The 22,069-nt window shown below is 40.6% G+C and overlaps 2 protein-coding genes across 12 annotated transcripts in view; one reads left to right on the top strand and one right to left on the bottom strand.

Moving 5' to 3' along the window:
• TTC3 (tetratricopeptide repeat domain 3) overlaps nt 1-20,307 on the top strand; it is a 92,454-nt gene extending 72,147 nt beyond the window's left edge. For 4 of the 9 annotated variants that reach the window (XM_071567105.1, XM_071567089.1, XM_071567103.1 and 1 more), the window contains 10 exons: nt 4,340-4,408; nt 5,725-5,821; nt 7,697-7,797; nt 11,022-11,112; nt 11,922-12,020; nt 14,060-14,454; nt 15,293-15,413; nt 15,496-15,672; nt 15,856-15,945; nt 19,083-20,304. In XM_071567105.1, the coding sequence (XP_071423206.1) occupies nt 4,340-4,408; nt 5,725-5,821; nt 7,697-7,797; nt 11,022-11,112; nt 11,922-12,020; nt 14,060-14,454; nt 15,293-15,413; nt 15,496-15,672; nt 15,856-15,945; nt 19,083-19,193 (1,351 nt within the window). In that variant the 3' untranslated portion in view covers nt 19,194-20,304. Of the gene's footprint in view, nt 1-4,339; nt 4,409-5,724; nt 5,822-7,696; nt 7,798-11,021; nt 11,113-11,921; nt 12,021-14,059; nt 14,455-15,292; nt 15,414-15,495; nt 15,673-15,855; nt 15,946-19,082 lie in introns of all 9 variants that reach the window. The other 5 variants (XM_071567099.1, XM_071567109.1, XM_071567108.1 and 2 more) reach the window with 4 other exon arrangements.
• Nucleotides 1-22,069, bottom strand: part of VPS26C (VPS26 endosomal protein sorting factor C) — a 541,728-nt gene that overhangs the window by 503,600 nt on the left and 16,059 nt on the right. The window contains exons 8-9 of one of the 3 annotated variants that reach the window (XR_011698844.1): nt 17,417-21,089; nt 15,587-16,488 (exon numbers count right to left, since the gene is read on the bottom strand). Coding sequence is in view for 1 of the 3 variants with exons in the window: in XM_071567132.1 (XP_071423233.1) it covers nt 21,007-21,089 (83 nt within the window). In the remaining 2 variants the exon portion in view is untranslated. The other 2 variants (XR_011698846.1, XM_071567132.1) reach the window with 2 other exon arrangements.

Below are 22,069 nucleotides of genomic sequence, written 5' to 3'. Positions count from 1 at the left end.
ACTAACAGAGAGACACCAGTGAGAGGTGCTGAGATGAGAAACAGACACCAAGGAGGGGTGGGACTAAAAAATAACACAGAGACACCAATGAGAGGCCCTGAGATGAAAAATTAACACAGAGACACCAGTGAGAGGTCCTGAGACAAAAAATGAACACAGAGACACCAGTGAGAGGTCCTGAGATAAAAAAAAACAAACACACACAGACACCAATGAGAGATCCTGAGATAAAAAACTAAGACAAAAACACCAGTGGGAGGTCCTGGGATGAAAAACACACAGATACCAATGGAGAGGTCCTGAGATAAAAAGCAAAACACAGACAGCAAGGAGAGATGGGGCTAAAACCCACAAAAACCCACAAAAAACAGAGACAGCAACAAAAAGTGGGGCTAAAAAACACAGACAGACACCAGTGGGAGGTCCTGAGATAAAAAACTAAGACAGAGACACCAGTGGGAGGTGCTGAGATGAGAAACAGACACCAGGGAGAGGTGGGACTAAAAAATAACACACAGACACCAATGAGAGGTGCTGAGATAAAACACAGAAACCAATGAGAAGTCCTGAGATAAAAAAACTCACACAGAGACACCAATGAGAGGTGCTGAGATAAAAAACTAGTACAGAGACACCAATGGGAGGTCCTGAGATGAAAAATTAACACAGAGACACCAGTGAGAGGTCCTGAGATAAAAAACTTAACACAAAAATGCAGTGAAAGGTCCTGAGATAAAAAACCAAACACAGAAACCAGTGAGATATCCTGAAATAAAAAACAGACAGACACCAGTGAGAGGTTCTGACATAAAACAGACACCAATGAGAGGTCCTGAGATAAAAAACAAAACACAGAAACCAATGAGAGATCCTGAGCTAAAAAACACAGAGAAACCAATGAGAGGTGGGGCTAAAAACTACAAAAACCAGAGACAGCAATGAGAGGTGGGGCTAAAAAACACACACAGAGACACCAGGGAGAGGTGCTGAGATGAAAAAACTTAACACAAAAACCAATGGGAGGTCCTGAGATTAAAAAAACTAACACAGACACCAGGGAGAGGTGCTGAGATTAAAAAAACTCAACAAGAGACCAATGAAAGGTCCTGAGATAAAAATCCCTGACACAGAGACACCAGTGAGAGGAACTGAAATAAAAAACTTAACACAAAAAACCAATGGAAGTTCTTGAGATAAAAAACCAAACACACAGAAACCACTGAGAGGTCCTGAAATAAAAAACACACAGAAACCAATGAGAGGTCCTGAAATAAAAAACACACAGAAACCAATGAGAGGTCCTGAGATAAAAAACAGACACCAATGAGAAGTCCTGAGATAAAAAACCAAACACACAGAAAACAATGAGAGGTCCTGAAATAAAAAACACACAGACACCAATGAGAGGTGGGGCTAAAAAGCACAAAAGCCACAGACAGCAATGAGAGGTCCTGAGATAAAAAACAGACTCCAATGAGAGGTCCTGAGATGAAAAACTAACACAGAGACACCAATGAAAGGTCCTGAGATAAAAGACTAACAGAGAGACACCAATGAGAGGTCCTGAAATAAAAACACACAGACAGCAACGAGAGGTGGGGCTAAAAAATACACAGAGACACCAGGGAGAGGGGCTGAGATAAAAAACTAACACAAAAAACAATGAAAGGTCCTGAGAGATAAAAAACAGACACCAGTGAGAGGTCCTGAGATAAAATACTAACACAGAGACACCAATGAAAGGTCCTGAGATGAAAAACTAACACAGACACCAGTGAGAGGTTCTGACATAAAAAACAGACACCAATGAAAGGTCCTGAGATAAAAACCTTGACACAGAAACCAGTGAGAGATCCTGAGATAAAAAACACAGGGAGACCAATGAGAGGTGGGGCTAAAAAGCACAGAAAACACAGACAGCAATGAGAGGTCCTGAGATAAATAACTTAACACAGAAACCAACGAGAGCTCCTGAGAGAAAAAAAACTAAGAGACACCAATGAGAGGTCCTGAGATAAAAAACAAATACACAGAAACCATTGAGAGATCTTGAGATAAAAAACACAGACAGCAATGAGAGGTGGTGCTAAAAAATACACAGAGACACCAATGAGAGGTTCTGAGATAAAAAAACTCACACAAAGACACCAATGAGGGGTCCTGAGATAATAAACAGACACCAGTGTGGTTCTGAGATAAGAAACACACTGACACCAGTGAGAGTTGGGGGTAAAACCACAAAAAACAGAGAACAATGGAGAGGTGTGGCTAAAAAATACAACAAACACAGACAGCAATGAGAGGTGGGGCTAAAAATCACACACAGACACCAAGGAGAGGTCCTGAGATAAAAAAACTCACACAGAGACACCAATGAGAGGTCCTGTGATAAAAAACACACAGACAGCAATGAGAGGTGGGGCTAAAAAACACACACAGAGACACCAGGGAGAGGGGCTGAGATGAAAAAACTTAACACAAAAACCAATGGGAGGTCCTGAGATTAAAAAACTAACAGAGAGACACCAGTGAGAGGTGCTGAGATGAGAAGCAGACACCAAGGAGGGGTGGGACTAAAAAATAACACAGAGACACCAATGAGAGGCCCTGAGATGAAAAATTAACACAGAGACACCAGTGAGAGGTCCTGAGATAAAAAAACCCAAACACACACAGACACCAAGGAGAGGTCCTGAGATAAAAAAACTCACACAGAGACACCAATGAGAGGTCCTGTGATAAAAAACACACAGACAGCAATGAGAGGTGGGGCTAAAAAACACACACAGAGACACCAGGGAGAGGGGCTGAGATGAAAAAACTTAACACAAAAACCAATGGGAGGTCCTGAGATTAAAAAACTAACAGAGAGACACCAGTGAGAGGTGCTGAGATGAGAAGCAGACACCAAGGAGGGGTGGGACTAAAAAATAACACAGAGACACCAATGAGAGGCCCTGAGATGAAAAATTAACACAGAGACACCAGTGAGAGGTCCTGAGATAAAAAAACCCAAACACACACAGACACCAATGAGAGATCCTGAGATAAAAAACTAAGACAAAAACACCAGTGGGAGGTCCTGGGATGAAAAACACACAGATACCAATGGAGAGGTCCTGAGATAAAAAGCAAAACACAGACAGCAAGGAGAGATGGGGCTAAAACCCACAAAAACCCACAAAAAACAGAGACAGCAACAAAAAGTGGGGCTAAAAACACAGACAGACACCAGTGGGAGGTCCTGAGATAAAAAACTAAGACAGAGACACCAGTGGGAGGTGCTGAGATGAGAAACAAACAGACACCAAGGAGAGGTGGGACTAAAAAATAACACAGAGACACCAATGAGAGGTGCTGAGATAAAAAAACTCACACAGACACCAATGAGAGGTCCTGAGATAAAAAACTAGTACAGAGACACCAATGAGAGATCCTGAGATGAAAAATTAACACAGAGACAACAGTGAGAGGTCCTGAGATGAAAAACTTAACACAAAAATGCAGTGAAAGGTCCTGAGATAAAAACCAAACACACAGAAACCAATGAGAGGTCCTGAAATAAAAAACACACAGACACAATGAGAGGGGGGGCTGAAAACCACAAAAAAACCAGACACCAATGAGAGGTCCTGAGATAAAAAACACAGGGAGACCAATGAGAGGTGGGGCTAAAAAACACAAAAACCACAGACAGCAATGAGAGGCCCTGAGATAAAACATCTCACACAGAGACACCAATGAGAGGCCCTGAGATAAAAAACAGACACCAATGAGAGGCCCTGAGATAAAAAACAGACACCAATGAGAGGCCCTGAGATAAAACATCTCACACAGAGACACCAATGAGAGGCCCTGAGATAAAACATCTCACACAGAGACACCAATGAGAGGCCCTGAGATAAAACATCTCACACAGAGACACCAATGAGAGGCCCTGAGATAAAAAACAGACACCAATGAGAGGCCCTGAGATAAAAAACAGACACCAATGAGAAGCCCTGAGATAAAAAATCTCACACAGAGACACCACTGAGAGGTCCTGAGATGAAAAACATGGAGAATCATGGAATGGTTTGGGTTGGAAGGGACCCCAAAGCCCACCCAGTGCCACCCCTGCCATGGGCAGGGACACCTCCCACCAGCCCAGGCTGCTCCAAGATCCCAGCCTGGCCTGGGACACTCCCAGGGATGGGAATGCCATAGTGGTTATGGCATTAAACAATGTCTAAAATGTACAGATATTAAGAGCCAACAAGATCTAAAACATACAAGTTGTCATTGTGGCTGCAGAGGAACCTGGATCAGAACCAGCTTAACCAACATCTCGTTCCTGCAGGTACCTGAAGAGCATTGAGGACAAGGCAAAGCAATACAATGTGTGTCTAAATTCATTTCTGGACACCAGGTAAAACTCCTGAACTTTTCCTGCTGATTTCTCAGTGCTGGAGGTTTCTGCTTCACTCTGGGTTAAGGCTGAGGGGGAAAAAAAGCACTTTATCATCTATCTCCTACTCTGGGTTTGGTTAATTTATTTATCATGAGTAAATGTTAATGTTTAGAGGGAGGGAGGGAGGGAGGAAAGGAGAAAAAGAAAGAAGGAAAGAAGGAAAAGAGAAAAAGAAAGGGAGAAAAGGAAAAGAAAAAAGGAAAAGAGAAAAGAAAAAGAAAGAAAAAAAGAAAAAGAAAAGAGAAAAATAAAAGAAAAAGAATAGAAAAAAGAGTAGAAAAAAGAAAAGAGAAGACAAAGGAAAAGAAAGAAAGGAAAAGAGAAAAAGAAAAGAGAAAAGAATAAAGAAAAGAGAAAGGAAAAGAAAAGAGAAAAAGAAGAGGAAAAAAGAAAAGAAAAAAGAAAAGTGAAAAAGAAAGAAAAAATAGAAAAAAGAAAAGAGAAAAGAAAAAAGAAAAGAGAAAAAGAAAGAAAAGAGAAAAGAAAAAAGAAAAGAAAAGAGAAAAGAAAAAGAAAAGAGAAAAAGAAAGAAAAGAGAAAAGAAAAAAGAAAAGAGAAAAAGAAAAAAGAAAAGAGAAAAGAAAAGAGTAAAAGAAAATAAAAAAGAGAAAAAGAAAAAAGAGAAAAAAGAGAAAAGAAAAGAGTAAAAGAAAATAAAAAAGAGAAAAAGAAAAAAGAGAAAAAAGAGAAAAGAAAAGAGTAAAAGAGTAAAAGAAAAGAAAAAAGAGAAAAAGAAAAAAGAGAAAAAGAAAAAAGAAAAGAGAAAAGAAAAGAGAAAAAGAAAGAAAAGAAAAAAGAGAAAAAGAACAGAAAAGAAAAGAAAAAGAAAAAAGAAAAGAAAAAGAAAAAAGAAAAAAGAAAAAGAAAAGAAAAAAGAAAAGAGAAAAAGAACAGAAAAGAAAAGAAAAGAAAAAGAAAAAAGAAAAGAAAAAGAAAAAAGAGAAAAGAAAAAAGAAAAAGAAAAGAAAAGTAAAAAAAGAAAAGAGAAAAGAAAGGAGAAAAGAAGAAAAAAGAAAAGAGAAAAAGAAAGAGAAAATATGAAAGAAAGAGAAAAGAAAAGATAAAAGGAAAGAAATATTTAGAGTAATAAATAAATATTAATATTTAGAGTAATATTTAGAGTAGTGGTTTTCATCCTCCTCAGACATTTCCCTTGGTCACATCCCACTGAGTAGACAGAGGAGCTGTAGGAAACCTCTAAAAAATGGCATAAATTTCAAATCCTGCTCTGCTGTCGATGCCACCCAAATATTTCACCTCTTTTTATTTCACAGCAATAAATTTGCTAATGAGAAAGTCAAGTGGGAAGAGCTCATCAAAAAGAGTCAAGAGGAATCCAAGGAGTGTGTGAAAAGGGCTGTTCAAGCAGAGGTACAAGCCAATAATAAACCTTGCAAGCCTTTTGGATCCTTGTGCTGATTGCAGGTGGGGAAGGGGATACCCCAAATCCAGTACTGGTTGGTCCTGAGGGTATCCCAAAAACCTGCAGGTCACCGAGGTTGTTATTGCTAATATTGCAAGGGCAGGTCACCAAGGTATTATTATTATTATTATTATTATTATTATTATTATTATTATTATTATTATTATTATTATTATTATTATTAATTTATTATTATTATTATTAATCCAAGGGCAGGTCACCAAGGTGGTGGTGGTGGTTGTTGTTGTTGTTATTGTTATTATTTTTTTATTAGTATTCCAAGTGCAGGTCACCAAGGTTGTTGTTATTATTATTATTATTATTATTATTATTATATTTTATTTTTTTATTTTATTTTATTATTTTATTATTTTTTATTATTATTCCAAGGGCAGGTCACCAAGGTGGTTCTCGTTATTATTATTATTATTATTATTATTATTATTATTATTATTATATTTATTATTATTACTATTATGACTATTATTACTATTATTGTAATTTTATTATTTTTTTATTATTATTCCAAGTGCAGGTCACCAAGGTTGTTGTTGTCATTATTATTATTATTATTATTATTGGGTTATTTTTTATTTTATTATTTTTTATTATTATTCCAAGGGCAGGTCACCAAGGTGGTTCTCGTTGTTATTATTATTATTATTATTACGACTGTTATTACTATTATTGTTATTTTATTATTTTTTTATTATTATTCCAAGGGCAGGTCACCAAGGTTGTTGTTGTTGTCGTTATTATTATTTATTTTATTTTATTTTATTTTATTTTATTTTATTTTATTTTTTTATTTTATTATTTTTTATTATTATTCCAAGGGCAGGTCACCAAGATGGTTCTCGTTGTTGTTATTATTATTATGATTATTATTATTACTATTATTATTACTACTATTATTATTACTATTATTGTTATTTTATTATTTTTTTATTAGTATTCCAAGTGCAGGTCACCAAGGTTGTTGTTGCCGTTATTTTTATTCTTCTTCTTCTTCTTATTATTATTATTATTATTATTATTACTATTATTGTTATTTTATTATTTTTTAATTAGTATTCCAAGTGCAGGTCACCAAGGTTGTCGTTGCCGTTATTTTTCTTGTTCTTGTTCTTCTTGTTCTTCTTCTTCTTCTTGTTCTTGTTCTTCTTGTTCTTCTTCTTCTTCTTGTTCTTCTTCTTCTTCTTCTTGTTCTTCTTGTTCTTCTTGTTCTTGTTCTTCTTCTTCTTCTTGTTCTTCTTCTTCTTCTTATTCTTCTTCTTCTTCTTGTTCTTCTTCTTCTTCTTGTTCTTCTTCTTCTTCTTGTTCTTCTTGTTCTTGTTCTTCTTCTTCTTCTTCTTCTTCTTCTTCTTCTTCGTCTTCGTCTTCGTCTTCTTCGTCTTCTTCTTCTTCTTCTTCTTCGTCTTCGTCTTCGTCTTCGTCTTCTTCGTCTTCTTCTTCTTCTTCTTCTTCTTCTTCGTCTTCTTCTTCTTCTTCGTCTTCTTCTTCTTCTTCTTCTTCTTCTTCGTCTTCTTCTTCTTCTTCTTCTTCTTCTTCTTGTGCCCCACACAAAATTCACTTGTTCTTGAGTTAGGAAGGGATTCCATTTGCACGAATTCCCCCTGGAAATGTAAAACATTCCCTGCTTTAGTGACTGTGTAGCTGCTCCCTTGTCAGGGAGAATCAGGCTGGAACAACCAGCTGGTGTTTCACTGATGAGCAGCAGCATTTTTCCTAAAATGGGATGTTTAATGCTGGAAATGGTTTGAGTATTGAGAGGGAGGTCCCAGCCTTTGCTCCGGGGGGTTTAACAGTCCCGTTGGTTGCAGATCTCGGTGCTCCAGACCTGGAAGGACACGGAAGTTTGGAAGCTCAATGGAATGATTGGCAGGGCAGAGACAAACCTCAGGGTGCTGAAGGCTCTGGGCAGGTACTGAGTTCAGACCAAAGCTTGGTGTGTCCTGGGGGAAATACAACTGGGGGGGGGGGTTGTTACTGGGGGGGGGTGTGGTTGTTATTGTTATTATTGTTATTATTGTTATTATTATTATTATTATCATTATTATTATTATTATTATTGTTATTGTTATTATTGTTGTTGTCATTGTTTTGTTGTTGTTACTGTTATTTTGTTATTATTATTTCTTATTATAATAATTATCATTATATTACCACCATCAATATATTATCATTATTATCATATTGTCATTATCATTATATTATCATTATTATTATCATTATGTTATCATCATGATAATATAACAATTATATATTTATAATCACCATTATATTATCATTATTATAATTATATTATTATCATTATGATTATATCATCATTATGTTATCATCGTTATTATATTACCATCATCATATTATCATCATATTATTATTAGAATAATTTTATTATATTATTGTTTAATTATATTATTGTTATTATATTATCATCATTATTATAGTATCATTGTCATTATATTAATATCAATCATAATATAATAATAGAATTATAGAATAGAATAGAATAGAATGATGATAATATGAGAATAATGATAATATAATGATAATGATAATGTGCTAATAATGATAATATATTAATGTCTTGGTTGTTGTTGTTATTGTTGTTATTGTTATTATTATTGTCATCATCATCATATCATTATATTATTATTCTCATATTATCATAATTATATTATTGTTATTATATTATCATCATTATAGTACATCATTATATTATCATTATTATTATCATATTATCATTATTATATTATCATTATTCTCCTTATATTGTCATCATTATTATAATAATATTATTACCATCATTATTATTATGTTATCATTGTTACTATCATTATATTATCATCATTATATTACCATTATCATTATATTACCATCATTATCATCATTATTGTGTTGTTATATTACCATTGCTATTGTCATAGTCTAATTATTATTGCCACATTATCACCACTATCATAATTAGTCACCACAGTTGTTACTGCAATCCAATATTATAAAAATAATTATATTTTATTATGAAATTCTCATATTTCTCCTGCTCTGCTGTCACACCTGGGGAGTTTTTAAGACTAAAACTCAGCTTAAGTTTAACCGTTGTTGTTTAACTGTTGGTTGTTTAACTGTTGGTTGTTTAACTGATGGTTGATTAACTATGGTTGATTAACTGTTGTTTAACTGTTGGTTGTTTAACTGTTGGTTGTTTAACTGATGGTTGATTAACTATGGTTGATTAACTGTTGTTTAACTGTTGGTTGATTAACTGTGATTGATTAACTGTAGTTTAACTGTTGGTTGTTTAACTGTTGGTTTTTCAACTGTTGGTTGTTCAACTGTTGTTCAACTGTTGGTTGTTCAACTGTTGGTTGTTTAACTGTTGACTGTTTAACTGCTGTTGGCTGTTTAACTGTTGTTAACTGTTGGCTGATTAACTGTTGGTTGATTAATTGTTGTTTAACTGTTGGTTGTTTGTTAACTGTTGTTGATTGGTTGTTTAACTGTCGGTTGTTTAATTGTCGGTTGTTTTAACTCTTGGTTGATCAACTGTTGATTAACTTGTTGATTAACTGTTGTTAACTGTTGCCTGTTTAACTGTTGGTTGATTAATTGTTGGTTTTTCTTTATTGTTTAACTGCTGTTGTTTAACTGTTGTTTAACTTTGGTTGTTTAACTGTTGGTTGGTTGTTTAACTGTTGGTTGGTTGTTTAACTGTTGGTTGATTAACTGTTGTTGATTAACTTGTTGATTAACTCTTGTTAACTGTTGGCTGTTTAACTGTTGGCTGTTTAACTGTTGGCTGTTCAACTGTTGGCTGTTCAACTGTTGGCTGTTTAACTGTCGTTCAACTGTTGGTTGTTTAACTGTTGTTGATTAACTGTTGTGTTTTCTTTAACTATTGTTTAAGTGCTGTTGTTTAACTGTTGGTTGTTTAACTGTTGGTTGTTTGTTTAACTGTTGGTTGGTTGTTAACTGTTGTTGATTGGTTGTTTAACTGTCGGTTGTTTAACTCTTGGTTGATTAACTGTTGTTGATTAACTTGGTGATTAACTGTTGATTAACTGTTGTTAACTGTTGGCTGTTTAACTGTTGGTTGATTAATTGTTCAACTGTTGGTTGTTTAACTGTTGTTAATTAACTGTTTAACTGTTGGTTTAACTCTTGGTTGATTAACTGTTGTTGATTAAATTGGTGATTAACTGTTGATTACCTGTTGTTGATTAACTTGTTGATTAACTGTTGTTAACTGTTGTTTGTTTAACTGTTGGTTGGTTGTTTAAGTGTTGGTTGATTAACTGTTGGTTGATTAATTGTTGTTCAACTGTTGGTTTAACTGTTGTTGATTAACTGTTGGGTTTTCTTTATTGTTTAACTGTTGGTTGATTAACTGTTGGTTGATTAATTGTTGTTCAACTGTTGGTTTAACTGTTGTTGATTAACTGTTGGGTTTTCTTTATTGTTTAACTGTTGGTTGATTAACTGTTGGTTGATTAATTGTTGTTCAACTGTTGGTTTAACTGTTGTTGATTAACTGTTGGGTTTTCTTTATTGTTTAACTGTTGGTTGTTTAACTGTTGTTGTGTAACTGTTGGTTGATTAACTGTTGATTGGTTGTTTAACTGTTGATTAACTGTTGTCTGGGAGCAAAGCTGACCTGTAATTTTGGGAGTTTTAAATAATATATTTATTTTTTTATATATAATTGCAAGAAACAAAATATTTATATAAACCACTAAATTATAATAATAAACCCCCCAGATTTTGGGGCCCACAGAATTGCCCCAACCAAACCCAGCCAGTACCTGAGTCTCCTCCTTATCCCTGTTTCTTTTCTGAGCTGGGAACATTCCAGTTATTCCCAGTTTTCCCTGGGAAAGGGCTGCAGAGCAAATAAAGCCAAAACTGGGAATCCAGGATGGTTTTTTTTTCCTTACAAGGACCTCACTTAGCCCTTGGTGGCACCTTTTGTTTAAATTTTAAGACATTGGAAGGTTTCACTTCTGAGCTGGGCTGGAAGAACCCCAATAATTGAGAGATTTCACCTTGAAATCTTTCACTGTGATCACCTGGGAAGGGAGGAATTCTGATTTCAATAAAACCAGTGGGAATGTTGGATTTTAACTGTAAATCTTCCCTCTTTACCAGCTCAGCTCCAGCAGCACCTGTGCTGAAATCCCAGATTGATTCCTGGCAAACATTTCTGTCCAATGGAAAGAAGCAGCTGGAAAAAATAGAGGTAAGACTTTAATGCCTTTAAGAGGTTTAAAGTTGAATTTTGGAAATTCAAACAGAGGAAACACCTTCAATACCTTTGCATTTCTCCTTTAAAACACCAAGTATTGAAGGGAATATTAAATTATAAGTGAGTATTGAAGTGAATATTAAAGTATAAAAGAAGTGAATGTTGAAGTGAATATTGAATTATAAAGTAAGTGAATGTTGAAGTGAATATTAAATTATAAAATAAGTGAATGTTGAAGTGAATATTAAATTATAAAATAAGTGAATGTTCAAGTGAATATTAAATTATAAAATAAGTGAATATTGAAGTGAATATTAAATTATATAATAAGTGAATATTGAAGTGAATATTAAAGTATAAAAAAGTGAATATTGAAGTGAATATTAAATTATAAAATAAGTGAATGTTGAAGTGAATATTAAATTATAAAATAAGTGAATATTCAACTGAATATTAAATTATAAAAGAAGTGAATATTCAACTGAATATTAAATGACAAAGAAGTGAATATAGAAGTGAATATTAAATTATAAAAGAAAGGTGCAGTTGGATGCTCAGGATATTTTAGTTAATTTACAAGGAATATCTTCATTTTATAAAGGCAAAAATCTGTCCTTTATCCACATGTTGCAGAATTGGATCAAATCTGGTCTCTTGGTTCTTTTATTCTCTAGAAATTCATGGAACTTGTTTAAAAAAAAAACCTCATAAACTCTCTGAAAAGTTGAAAATGTAAATATTAAATGAGGAGGGATCTGTAGTTGATGCTGATGAGGAGGATGATGTTGGTTTTCCCTCTGCAGGCTGAGTATGAGGAAAAGATGGAGCTGGTGAGAAGTGGGGCCAGGATTGCCCTGACCAAGGTGGAAAATGTGGACATTCCTTGTCCTCCCAGTGCCTGGGTGAGTGTCCCACCTCTGCCACCAACCACTGTCCCCTCTGCCACCAACCACTGTCCCCTCTGCCACCAACCACTGTCCCCTCTCTGCCACCAACCACTGTCCCCTCTCTGCCACCACTGTCCCCGCTGTGCCACCACTGTCCCCCCTGTGCCACCACTGTCCCCTCTGCCATCACTGTCCCCCCTGTGCCACCACTGTCCCCCCGTGCCACCAACCACTGTCCCCCCGTGCCACCAACCACTGTCCCCTCTGCCACCAACCACTGTCCCCCCTGTGCCACCACTGTCCCCTCTGCCATCACTGTCCCCCCTCTGCCACCACTGTCCCCCCTCTGCCACCACTGTCCCCCCGTGCCACCACTGTCCCCCCGTGCCACCACTGTCCCCCCGTGCCACCACTGTCCCCTGTGCCACCACTGTCCCCTCTCTGCCACCACTGTCCTCCCGTGCCACCACTGTCCTCCCGTGCCACCACTGTCCCCTCTCTGCCACCACTGTCCCCTGTGCCACCACTGTCCCTTCTGCCACCACTGTCCCTTCTGCCACCACTGTCCCCTCTGCCACCACTGTCCCCCCTCTGCCACCACTGTCCCCTCTGCCACCACTGTGCCCTCTGCTCAGAGGCAGCTGGAAATGCTGCTCTGGCAGTTTGGTCCAACCTGGTTCTCCTGTGGCACCAAAATCATGGAATGACACAAAGGTTTGGGTTGGAAAGGACCTCAAACCCCACCCAGTGCCACCCCCTGCCATGGGCAGGGACACCTTTTACTGTCCCAGATTGTTCCAACCTGGCCTGGGACACTCTGAGGGATGGGGCAGCCACAGCTGCTCTGCCCAACCTGTGCCAGGGCCTGCCCACCCTCCCAGCCAGCAATTCCTTCCCAATATCCCATCCAGCCCTGCCCTCTGGCACTTTGAAGCCATTCCCCTTGTCCTGTCCCTCCATCCCTTGTCCCCAGTCCCTCTCCAGCTCTCCTGGTGCTCCTTTGGACACTGGAAGGGGCTCTCAGGTCTCCCTGGAACCTTCTCCTCTCCAGGCTGAACAGCCCAAAATCCATCGGGATAAGCTCCATTACACAGAATCCCAGAGGTTGGCACAGCCCTGCCAGCCCCTGGAGCCCACCCTGTGCCCAGTGCCCACCTTGGAAAAGCCCTGCCAGCCCCTGGAGCCCACCTTGGGCCCCATGCCCACCTTGGCACAGCCCTGCCAGTCCCTGGAGCCCACCCTGTGCCCCATGCCCACCTTGACACAGCCCTGCCAGCCCACAGAGCCCACCCTGTGCCACATGCCCACCTTGTCCCCCAGCCCAGAGCACTCAGTGCCACGGCCAGTCCTGCCTTGGGCACCTCCAGGGCTGGACACTCCAAACCTCCCTGGGCAGGCCCTGCCAGTGCCTGCCCACCCTTTCCAGGCAGCAATTCCTTCTGCTGAAACTCTCCCACCAACATTTGTGACTGATCCCAACACCAGAATCAGCTTTTTGATGGATCTGTCAGGAACTTGGTGGAGTTCAACCTTTAAGGAAATGCAACTGGAATTCTTTTTTTCTTCTGAGGAAAATCATGTTTTTATCTTGTTTTTATTCTGGGTATGATTTGGATTCAAGGCTCTGTTGCAATAATTTAAATTTGGGATTTTTACTACACTTCTACAAGTAGTTGTTCCACTCCTTTTTCCTGCATTACTTTTCCTTCCCCACTTATTTTTTAGGTATCTCCTTTCTATTTACTGACACAAAATACGTGCAGAACTTCACCACCACCAGTTCCCAGGGTGGGAAAGGGTAACTTTGGAGCCTCTTGTTCTGCATTTGGAATCTTATTTTGTCTGCAGTAACACCAAAATAACATTTTAGAAGATAAATCTGAAAAGAAACAGTCCCAAGGTCAAACAACTGCACTGATTTTAGGGAGCTCCTGAGATAAATTGTGACCTTCCAGTTCCTTGGCACAACCACAATTCAAGCTGCAAATGCTCCAGAGTTCAACCCAGTTTGTTTTAATCCCTGTTTTTCCTGTGAAATCTGTTTTATTTCCTAGACAATCCCAGCCAGAGCTTCCATCAGTGATCCTGCTGTTGTCACCTATTCCTTGGCATCTGCACCTCCTGCATTTTCAAGTTCTGATGGTCAAGGTCCAACCCAACCTTCTCTTCAAACCCAACCAGGAGCTCAGGCAGCACCTGGCACTGCTGAGGCTTCTCCTGCCAGTGGTGGAGGTGGGAAAACACATCCCAAAGCTCCTCCAGAGGGATCAGATCCTGCTCAGCTGCCCCCATCTCACCCATCAGGGATTTCTGGAAGTGATTCCCGGCATGCCCAGGAAGCCCCAGCCCTGCACCCAAGGCCTTCTGCACCTCCCAACAACAAAAAGCTTCCCAAAAGACTTGCCAACATCATTGCCCAGCTCCAGAGTATATTCCCAAACTACAGCAGGTATTGGGTTTAACAAGGGCAAAGTTTCCATGGGGGGCACAAAGTTCTGCACAGCCAAGGCAGAAAATACACAAAGAACTGGTTTGGTTCTGTTTCCAAGGGATGGAGGGACAGGACAAGGGGAATGGATGGTGGTGGATTCCCCATCCCTGGAGGTTTTTCAGCTGAGCTTGGCCGTGGCACTGAGTGCCATGATCTGGTAAAGGGACTGGAGTTGGCCCAAGGGTTGGACTTGATGATCTCGGAGGTCTTTTCCAACCCAATCCATTCTGTGATTCTGTGAATGGCTTCAGACTGCCAGAGGGCAGGGCTAGATGGGATATTGGGAAGGAATCCTTCCCTGGGAGGGTGAGGAGGGGCTGGGATGGAATTCCCAGAGCAGCTGTGGCTGCCCCATCCCTGGGAGTGTCCCAGGCCAGGTTGGACAGGGCTTGGAGCAGCCTGGGCTGGTGGGAGGTGTCCCTGCCCAGGTCCCTCCCAACCCACACCAGTCTGATTCTCATTATTCTTTAGGGATTTTTTACAATTAAGGGAGATCCTGGTTCCTGGGGGTTACTGGGTGTTACTGGAAGCTACTGGGAGCAGGGACCTGCTCCATTGATGGGAAAAATGGTGTCCTTTACAGGCTCTGCTGCTGGGAAAACTTGGTTCTAACAATGCCAAGGTCATGGGTTCAATGCCCTGTGTGGGGCATTGACTTAAGAGCTGGGCTCAGTGATCCTTGTGGGCCCTTCCAGCTCAGAATAGTCTGGGATTCTGTCTGGGAATGCCATGGGGAAGCTCCAGTGTGTTCCAGGGCTGTGCCCACTCAGTGCTCCTGTTTTCCCTGTCCCTGCAGCTCTGACTTCACTGGCTTTATAAAGGAGGTGCAGAGGAGGAACGGGAACAGCCTGGCAGGGCTGAGCCTGGAGGAGCTTGTGGAGCGAGTGACGGAGCTGATCCTGGACCTGCAGAGCCAGGTAGTGCCCCTGGAGCTGCCCCTGGCACAGGGCAGGGCTGTGCCCTCCCTCCAAACCTGCTCCCACCTCTCTCTGTGTTCAGGCAGCACCTCCAGCCCAGACTGTGCCACGGAGCCGGGATGTGCCCGCAGCAGGAAATGCCCCCAGTGCCCCCCAGGCTGGGGCTGCCCCCAAAAACCCCTCCCATAAAACCCCACCCCAGCCCTGGGGGAACGTTGGAGGGACCCCTAAAGCCAAATGGAAAAAACAGGACAATGCAGTAAGTTCTTCTGTGTGTCACTGTGCATGAAATAATCAGGGGATGGCTGGAAAAAGGTAACTGGCTTTGTTCATTTTGTGTAACAAAGCTCAAATACACGGGGGTTAAAGTTAATTAATAACCTTGTTAATGGGGGAGTTTGCTGCTAATTTGCCGTGAGGTAACTGAGCCCTCCCTGTGCAGGCCTGCAGTGAGGATCCCTGCACCATCTGTCACGACGAGCTGAGCAGGGACTCGTGTGAGTTGGAGTGTGGGCACCATTTCCACAGAGAGGTGAGAGCTGCTGGCCCTGGCTCTGAACTCTCCACTCATCCTGCAGGGCTCAAACAACTGGGAAAAATTTGCTTTTCCATTCCCAAACAAACAACTGGGCACAACTGGCTTCCTCCATCCTCTGTACCCCAAACTTTTAGTGCTTAAACTGGCCACAGTTTGCTTCTCATCTTTTGTATCCCAAACAAACAAATTTTTGGCTTTTTCTATCCTTTGTCCCCCAAACTTTTAGTGCTTAAACAACTGGGAACAATTTGCTTTTTCATCCTTTGTGCCTCAAACTTTTAGTGCTTAAACTGGGCACAATTTACTTTTTCATCCTTTATATTCCAAACTTTTAGTGCTTAAACTGGGCACAATTTGCTTTTTCCACCCTTTGTACCCCAGACAAACAATGGGCACAATTGGTTTTCTCCACCCTTTGTAACCCAAACTTTTGGTGCTTAAACTGGGCACGATTTGCTTCTCATCTTTTGTATCCCAAACAAACAAATTTTTGGCTTTTTCTATCCTTTTTCCCCCAAACTTTTAGTGCTTAAACAACTGGGCACAATTTGCTTTTTCACCCTTTGTACCCCAAAAAACTGGGCACAATTTGCTTTCTCCATCCTTTATATACCCCAAACTTTTGGTGCTTAAACAACTGGGCACAATTTGCTTTTCATCCTCTGTACCCCAAACTTTTAGAGCTTAAACAATTGGGCAAAATTTGCTTTTTCATCCTTTGTACCCCAAACAAACAACTGGTCACAATTGGTTTTTTCCACCCTTTGTACCCCAAACTTTCAGTGCTTAAACAACTGGGCACAATTTGCTTTTCCCACCCTTTCTACTCCAAACTTTTAATGCTTAAACTGGACACAATTTGCTTTGTCCATCCTTTGTACCTCAAACTTTTATTGCTCAAACAATGGGCACAATTTGTTTTTTTATCCTTTATATTCCAAACTTTTAGTGCTTAAACTGGGCAGTTTACTGTTCCATCCTTTCTATCCCAAACTTTTATTGGTTAAACTGGGCACAATTTGCTTTTCCCACCCTTTCTACTCCAGACTTTTAGTGCTTAAACTGGGCACAGTTTGCTTTGTCCATCCTTTGAACCCCAAACAAACAATGGGCACAATTTGCTTTTTCCACCCTTTTACCCCAAACTTTTAGTGCTTAAACTGGGCACAATTTCCATCCTTTGTACTCCAAATAAACAACTGGGCACAATTGGTTTTCTCCACCCTTTGTACCCCAAACTTTTGGTGCTTCAACTGGGCACAATTTGCTTTCTCCATCCTTTCTATACCTCAAACTTTTAGTGCTCAAACAACTGGGCACAATTTTCTCTTTCATCCTTTGTCCCCCAAACTTTTAGTGCTTAAACTGGGCAGAGTTTACTTTTCCATCCTTTCTATCCCAAACTTTTATTGCTTAAACTGGGCACCATTTGCTTTTTCCACCCTTTGTACCCCAAACAACCAACTGGGCACAATTTGCTTTTTCATCCTTTATATTCCAAACTTTTAGTGCTTAAACTGGGCAGAGTTTACTTTTCCATCCTTTCTATCCCAAACTTTTATTGGTTAAACTGGGCACAATTTGCTTTTTCCACCCTTTGTACCCCAAACTTTTGGTGCTTAAACAACTGAGCACAATTTGCTTTCTCCACCCTTTGTATCCCAGACTTGCAGTGTTTAATTTGCTTTTTCATCCTCTGTCCCCCAAACTTTTATTGCTTAAACAATGGGCACAATTTCCATCCTTTGTACTCCAAATAAACAACTGGGCACAATTGGCTTTTTTCATCCTTTGTACCTCAAACATTTGGTGCTTCAACAACTGGGCACAATTTGCTTTTTCCACCCTTTCTACTCCAAACTTTTGGTGCTTAAACTGGGCACAATTTGCTTTGTCCATCCTTTGTACCTCAAACTTTTATTGCTTAAACAATGGGCACAATTTGCTTTTTCATCCTTTATATTCCAAACTTTTAGTGCTTAAACAGTTGGGCACAATTTGCTTTCTCCACCCTTTGTATCCCAGACTTGCAGTGTTTAATTTGCTTTTCCATCCTCTGTACCCCAAACTTTTAGTGCTCAAACAACTGGGCACAATTTTCTCTTTCATCCTTTGTCCCCCAAACTTTTAGTGCTTAAACTGGGCAGAGTTTACTGTTCCATTCTTTCTATCCCAAACTTTTATTGCTTAAACTGGGCACCATTTGCTTTTTCCACCCTTTGTAACCCAAATTTTTACTGCTTAAACAATGGGCACAGTTTGCTCTCTCCATCCTTTATACCCCAAACAAACAACTGGGAAAAATTTGGTTCCTCCATCCTTTGTACCCCTAAAATTTTAGTGCTTAAACAACTGGGCACAATTTGCTTTTTCCATCCTTTGAACCCCAAACAAACAATGGGCACAATTTGCTTTTCCCACCCTTTGTACTCCAAACTTTTGGTGCTTAAACTGGGCACAATTTGCTTTGTCCACCCTTTGTACCTCAAACTTTATTGCTCAAACAATGGGCTCAATTTGCTTTTTCATCTTTTATATTCCAAACTTTTATTGCTTAAACAACTGGGCACAGTTTGCTCTCTCCATCCTTTACACCCCAAACAAACAATGGGCACAAATGGCTTTCTCCATCCTTTGCACCCCACACTTTTAGTGCTTAAACAACTGGGAAAAATTTGGTTCCTCCATCCTTTGTCCTCCTAAACTTTTAGTGCTTAAACTGGGCACAATTTGCTTTCCATCCTCTGTACCCCAAACCTGCCCTAAGGTGGTTTTACTGGCTCAGAAGCTTTGGTTATTTTACAGTAAAATGATAACTCCTCAAAGGGAATTTAAGGTGATTCTTCAGGGGATAAATGTGGATTGTTTGCAGCGGGTCTGGAATGGGCTCCCAGTGGAGCTTCATGGAGTAAAAGCCCCCAGGATTATGTTGGAATAACTCCATGTTTGTGTCTGTGACTCTCCCCTTTCCCTTCATTTCTGCTGGTTTCTCCTGGCAGAATAGATGGGTTAGAACTGGGGAACTCTTTGCTAACCCCAAATGCAGCACATGTTGGTGCCAGTGCTGAGGCTGAGCTGAGTGTCCTGCCCAGCTCTGTCCCCTCACCCTGTCCCTGTCCCTGTCCCTGCAGTGCATCAGGACGTGGCTCAAGGAACATTCCAGCACCTGCCCCATCTGCAGGGTCCATGCTCTGCTTCCCGAGGACTTCCCTGAGCTTCCTGCCTGGAACAAGAACCCCTAGGCCTGCCTTCATCCCAGCCCTTCAGAATGATGGGAATACCACCATGGAGAGAGGCTGCAGAAGGACCCCAGTGCCCTGGCATGGTTGGCATTTCACACTTGGCATTAAGGCACAGACTCCAAGATCCAGCACTTTTTTCCTGAGGGAATTCAGGGCTGGCAGCACATAAAAAAAAAGCAACAATAAAAGAATAGTTTTAACTAAAAATAGTAAATCTTTTTTACCTGAAAGGCCAGTACAGAGTTCCTTCCTCTCAGCTTTATTGTCTGATTCAAACAAGGATGGAGCAGCCAAGACATTCCCTTTCCCTGGCACAAAAAATTCCAGCATTCCAGCCTTGGAGTGGTCCTTGGAGTGCAGCTCATTCCTGCAGCTCCTCTGATTATTCAAATTGTTATTATTAAATTTTTTTTAATATTCTAAAGCAAGAATTTAAAGTATTCCTGTGACTCAGGCTGGAATGCAATGGATCCATTCTTTAATTTTGAATTTTTTTCCCCCCATTGTTGAAGAGCTGATCTGTTTAAATGGGAATGATAAGGATTTTATTCTGGATGGGAGGGGCAGAATTGAAACAGCTCCAGGAATGGTTTTCCCACTGCCTTCAGAGTCTGAGCACCTTCAGCACCATCAAATTTGCCTCAAATAGCCAAAAAAAATGCAGGAGTAGAGACTGAAACTCTTCAACTGAAAATCAGCTGTGCCCGTTGCCTGGATTCAGGCAGCATTCCATGGATTCTGAGCTAATTCCAGGGATCACTTGTGCCCCCCAGTGCCAGATCTCCTCCAGCTGAAGTTCTAAACTGCTGTCATTAATTTGGGGGAAAGACTCTTAAATATTGAGAAACGTGGAAGTGACACAATTCCAGGCCCTGTTGCCAGCACAGCCTTGGGAAATAAAACTGGAATACAACAAGGCTGTGAATTCCAGGACAAAAATTGGCACTTGAATAAAAACTAAAACTGCTCCTGCAGGGTTGGGTTTCTCTGGGGTGTTTCTGCTCAGTTGGAGGGAAAAGGGTTTAAGTTGCATTAAAAAGCACTTTTTTTTCCCCCCCATAAGACACTGAAATAAAACTTTCATCTGTTTTTCCCTAAAACACCTGGAATTTCTCCCTAAAACACCTGGAATTTCACTGTCCTGCTTGGAAATGCTGCTGGATAAATCCAAAGGAAAGGGCTGTTGGCAGTTTCCTCAATCCTGCCTTTTCAGTGCTCACCCTTCCAATTCCCAGAACAATTCCCAGCCTGGGCCTGCCTCTATCCCACAGGGAAGATTCCTGGAAAACTCCCAGTTAAAATGAAGCTGCTCCATTAGAACAACACCCAAATCCACAACCTGGTTGTGTTGGGAAGGTTATTTCTTGCTGAACCATTTCCCATCACTTCCTTCATCTTCCCATCACTTCCTGATCCTGATCCTGATCCATCCTGACCCTCCAAGACCCGCTTTATCCTTCTATCCCAATTCCCACCCCCTCCCAGTGTGGATCCAACAGGAGGTCTGAGGGATCTTCAAAGGGCTTTGGAACAAGAAGGATGGAATGAAATAGGGAGAGAAACTTCCCACATGTTTGCACAAGTTGTAGGAAGCCACAGATCCATCATCCCTTCAGGATTTGCCTGAGGAAAATTTGGGATAACAGGGGTGTGAAGGATACCTGGATTGGGAATTCCAGGTGGGCTGGGGAAGGAGGAACAGAGGGAGGAGGGAGGGAGGTGGTTCCAGCTGAAGTCACCCATGGATCAAGTGTCACTTTTCCTCTGGATAATTCTGGCTTTTCCCAGGAAATCCCAAGTCTCCTCTGGCTCTTCACATCCTGCAGAGCTTCAGGGGGAAGTTCTCAGTGATGAGATGGTCGTCGTGCAGAAGGACCACAATGTTCACTTCAAACTCTGGGAGAAGGGGAAAAGAAAAGGGAGAATCCCTTGGGAACCTGAATCCTGCCAGGCAGAACCTCATCCCAGACCTCACCCCATTCCCGGGGAATTCCTGCCTGGGGATTCCTCTGGATTCGTTTCTCAGGGATAAACTGGCAAAGAGTCTTCTGGATAACAGACTTAACACATCCAGGAGCAAAATATTAGGGGGAAAGACACTTAAATATTGAGAAACATGGAAGTGACACAATTCCAGGCCCTGTTGCCAGCACAGCCTTGGGAAATAAAACTGGAATACAACAAGGCTGTGAATTCCAGGACAAAAATTCCAGGAGAAAATCTACCCTTGAGATCCTTTGTTGTATTCAAAGCCAAACCCAATGTCAGATCAATAATCCCAAACTGAGGCAACACAAAGCCAGGCAGAGCTCATGAATGAAGCAGAAATCAAAATAAAATGGCAATAACTGCCCTTTTTAGAGCCTTTGCAATGACATGAAGACTGTTCTTGTAAATCAGACACTCCTCTGACACTGTAAATAGCCAGAAATGGCAAAGTAATGAGTATTATTTTGGGGAAATTCACTGCACACAGATTGTCTTCCAACAGGTGGAGGGAAAAAGTACAAACCAGGCAAGTGATTCTTGCAGTCATTACGTGAACAAGTGAGGAAATCCCTCAGTTTCTTCAGAAAAATGCTGGATTTTGGCAACAATCAGCAGGGAGAGGCAGGTGGAGCAGGTAAGAAAAGCAAAATCACAGCCAGACCAACCTTCCTGCTTCCAGCAGGAGAGTGGGAAGGGAAAGGGAGAAAAGGGAAAGGGAGAAAAGGGAAAGGGAGAAAAGGGAAAGGGAGAAAAGGGAAAGGGAGAAAAGGGAAAGGGAGAAAAGGGAAAGGGAGAAAAGGGAAAGGGAGAAAAGGGAAAGGGAGAAAAGGGAAAGGGAGAAAAGGGAAAGGGAGAAAAGGGAAAGGGAGAAAAGGGAAAGGGAGAAA

The sequence above is a fragment of the Pithys albifrons genome, chromosome 1 (genome assembly GCF_047495875.1).
Source record: "Pithys albifrons albifrons isolate INPA30051 chromosome 1, PitAlb_v1, whole genome shotgun sequence".
Taxonomy (NCBI): Eukaryota; Metazoa; Chordata; class Aves; order Passeriformes; family Thamnophilidae; genus Pithys; species Pithys albifrons.
Note: the sequence above shows the minus strand (reverse complement) of the source record. Positions and strands in the feature narration are given on the sequence as shown.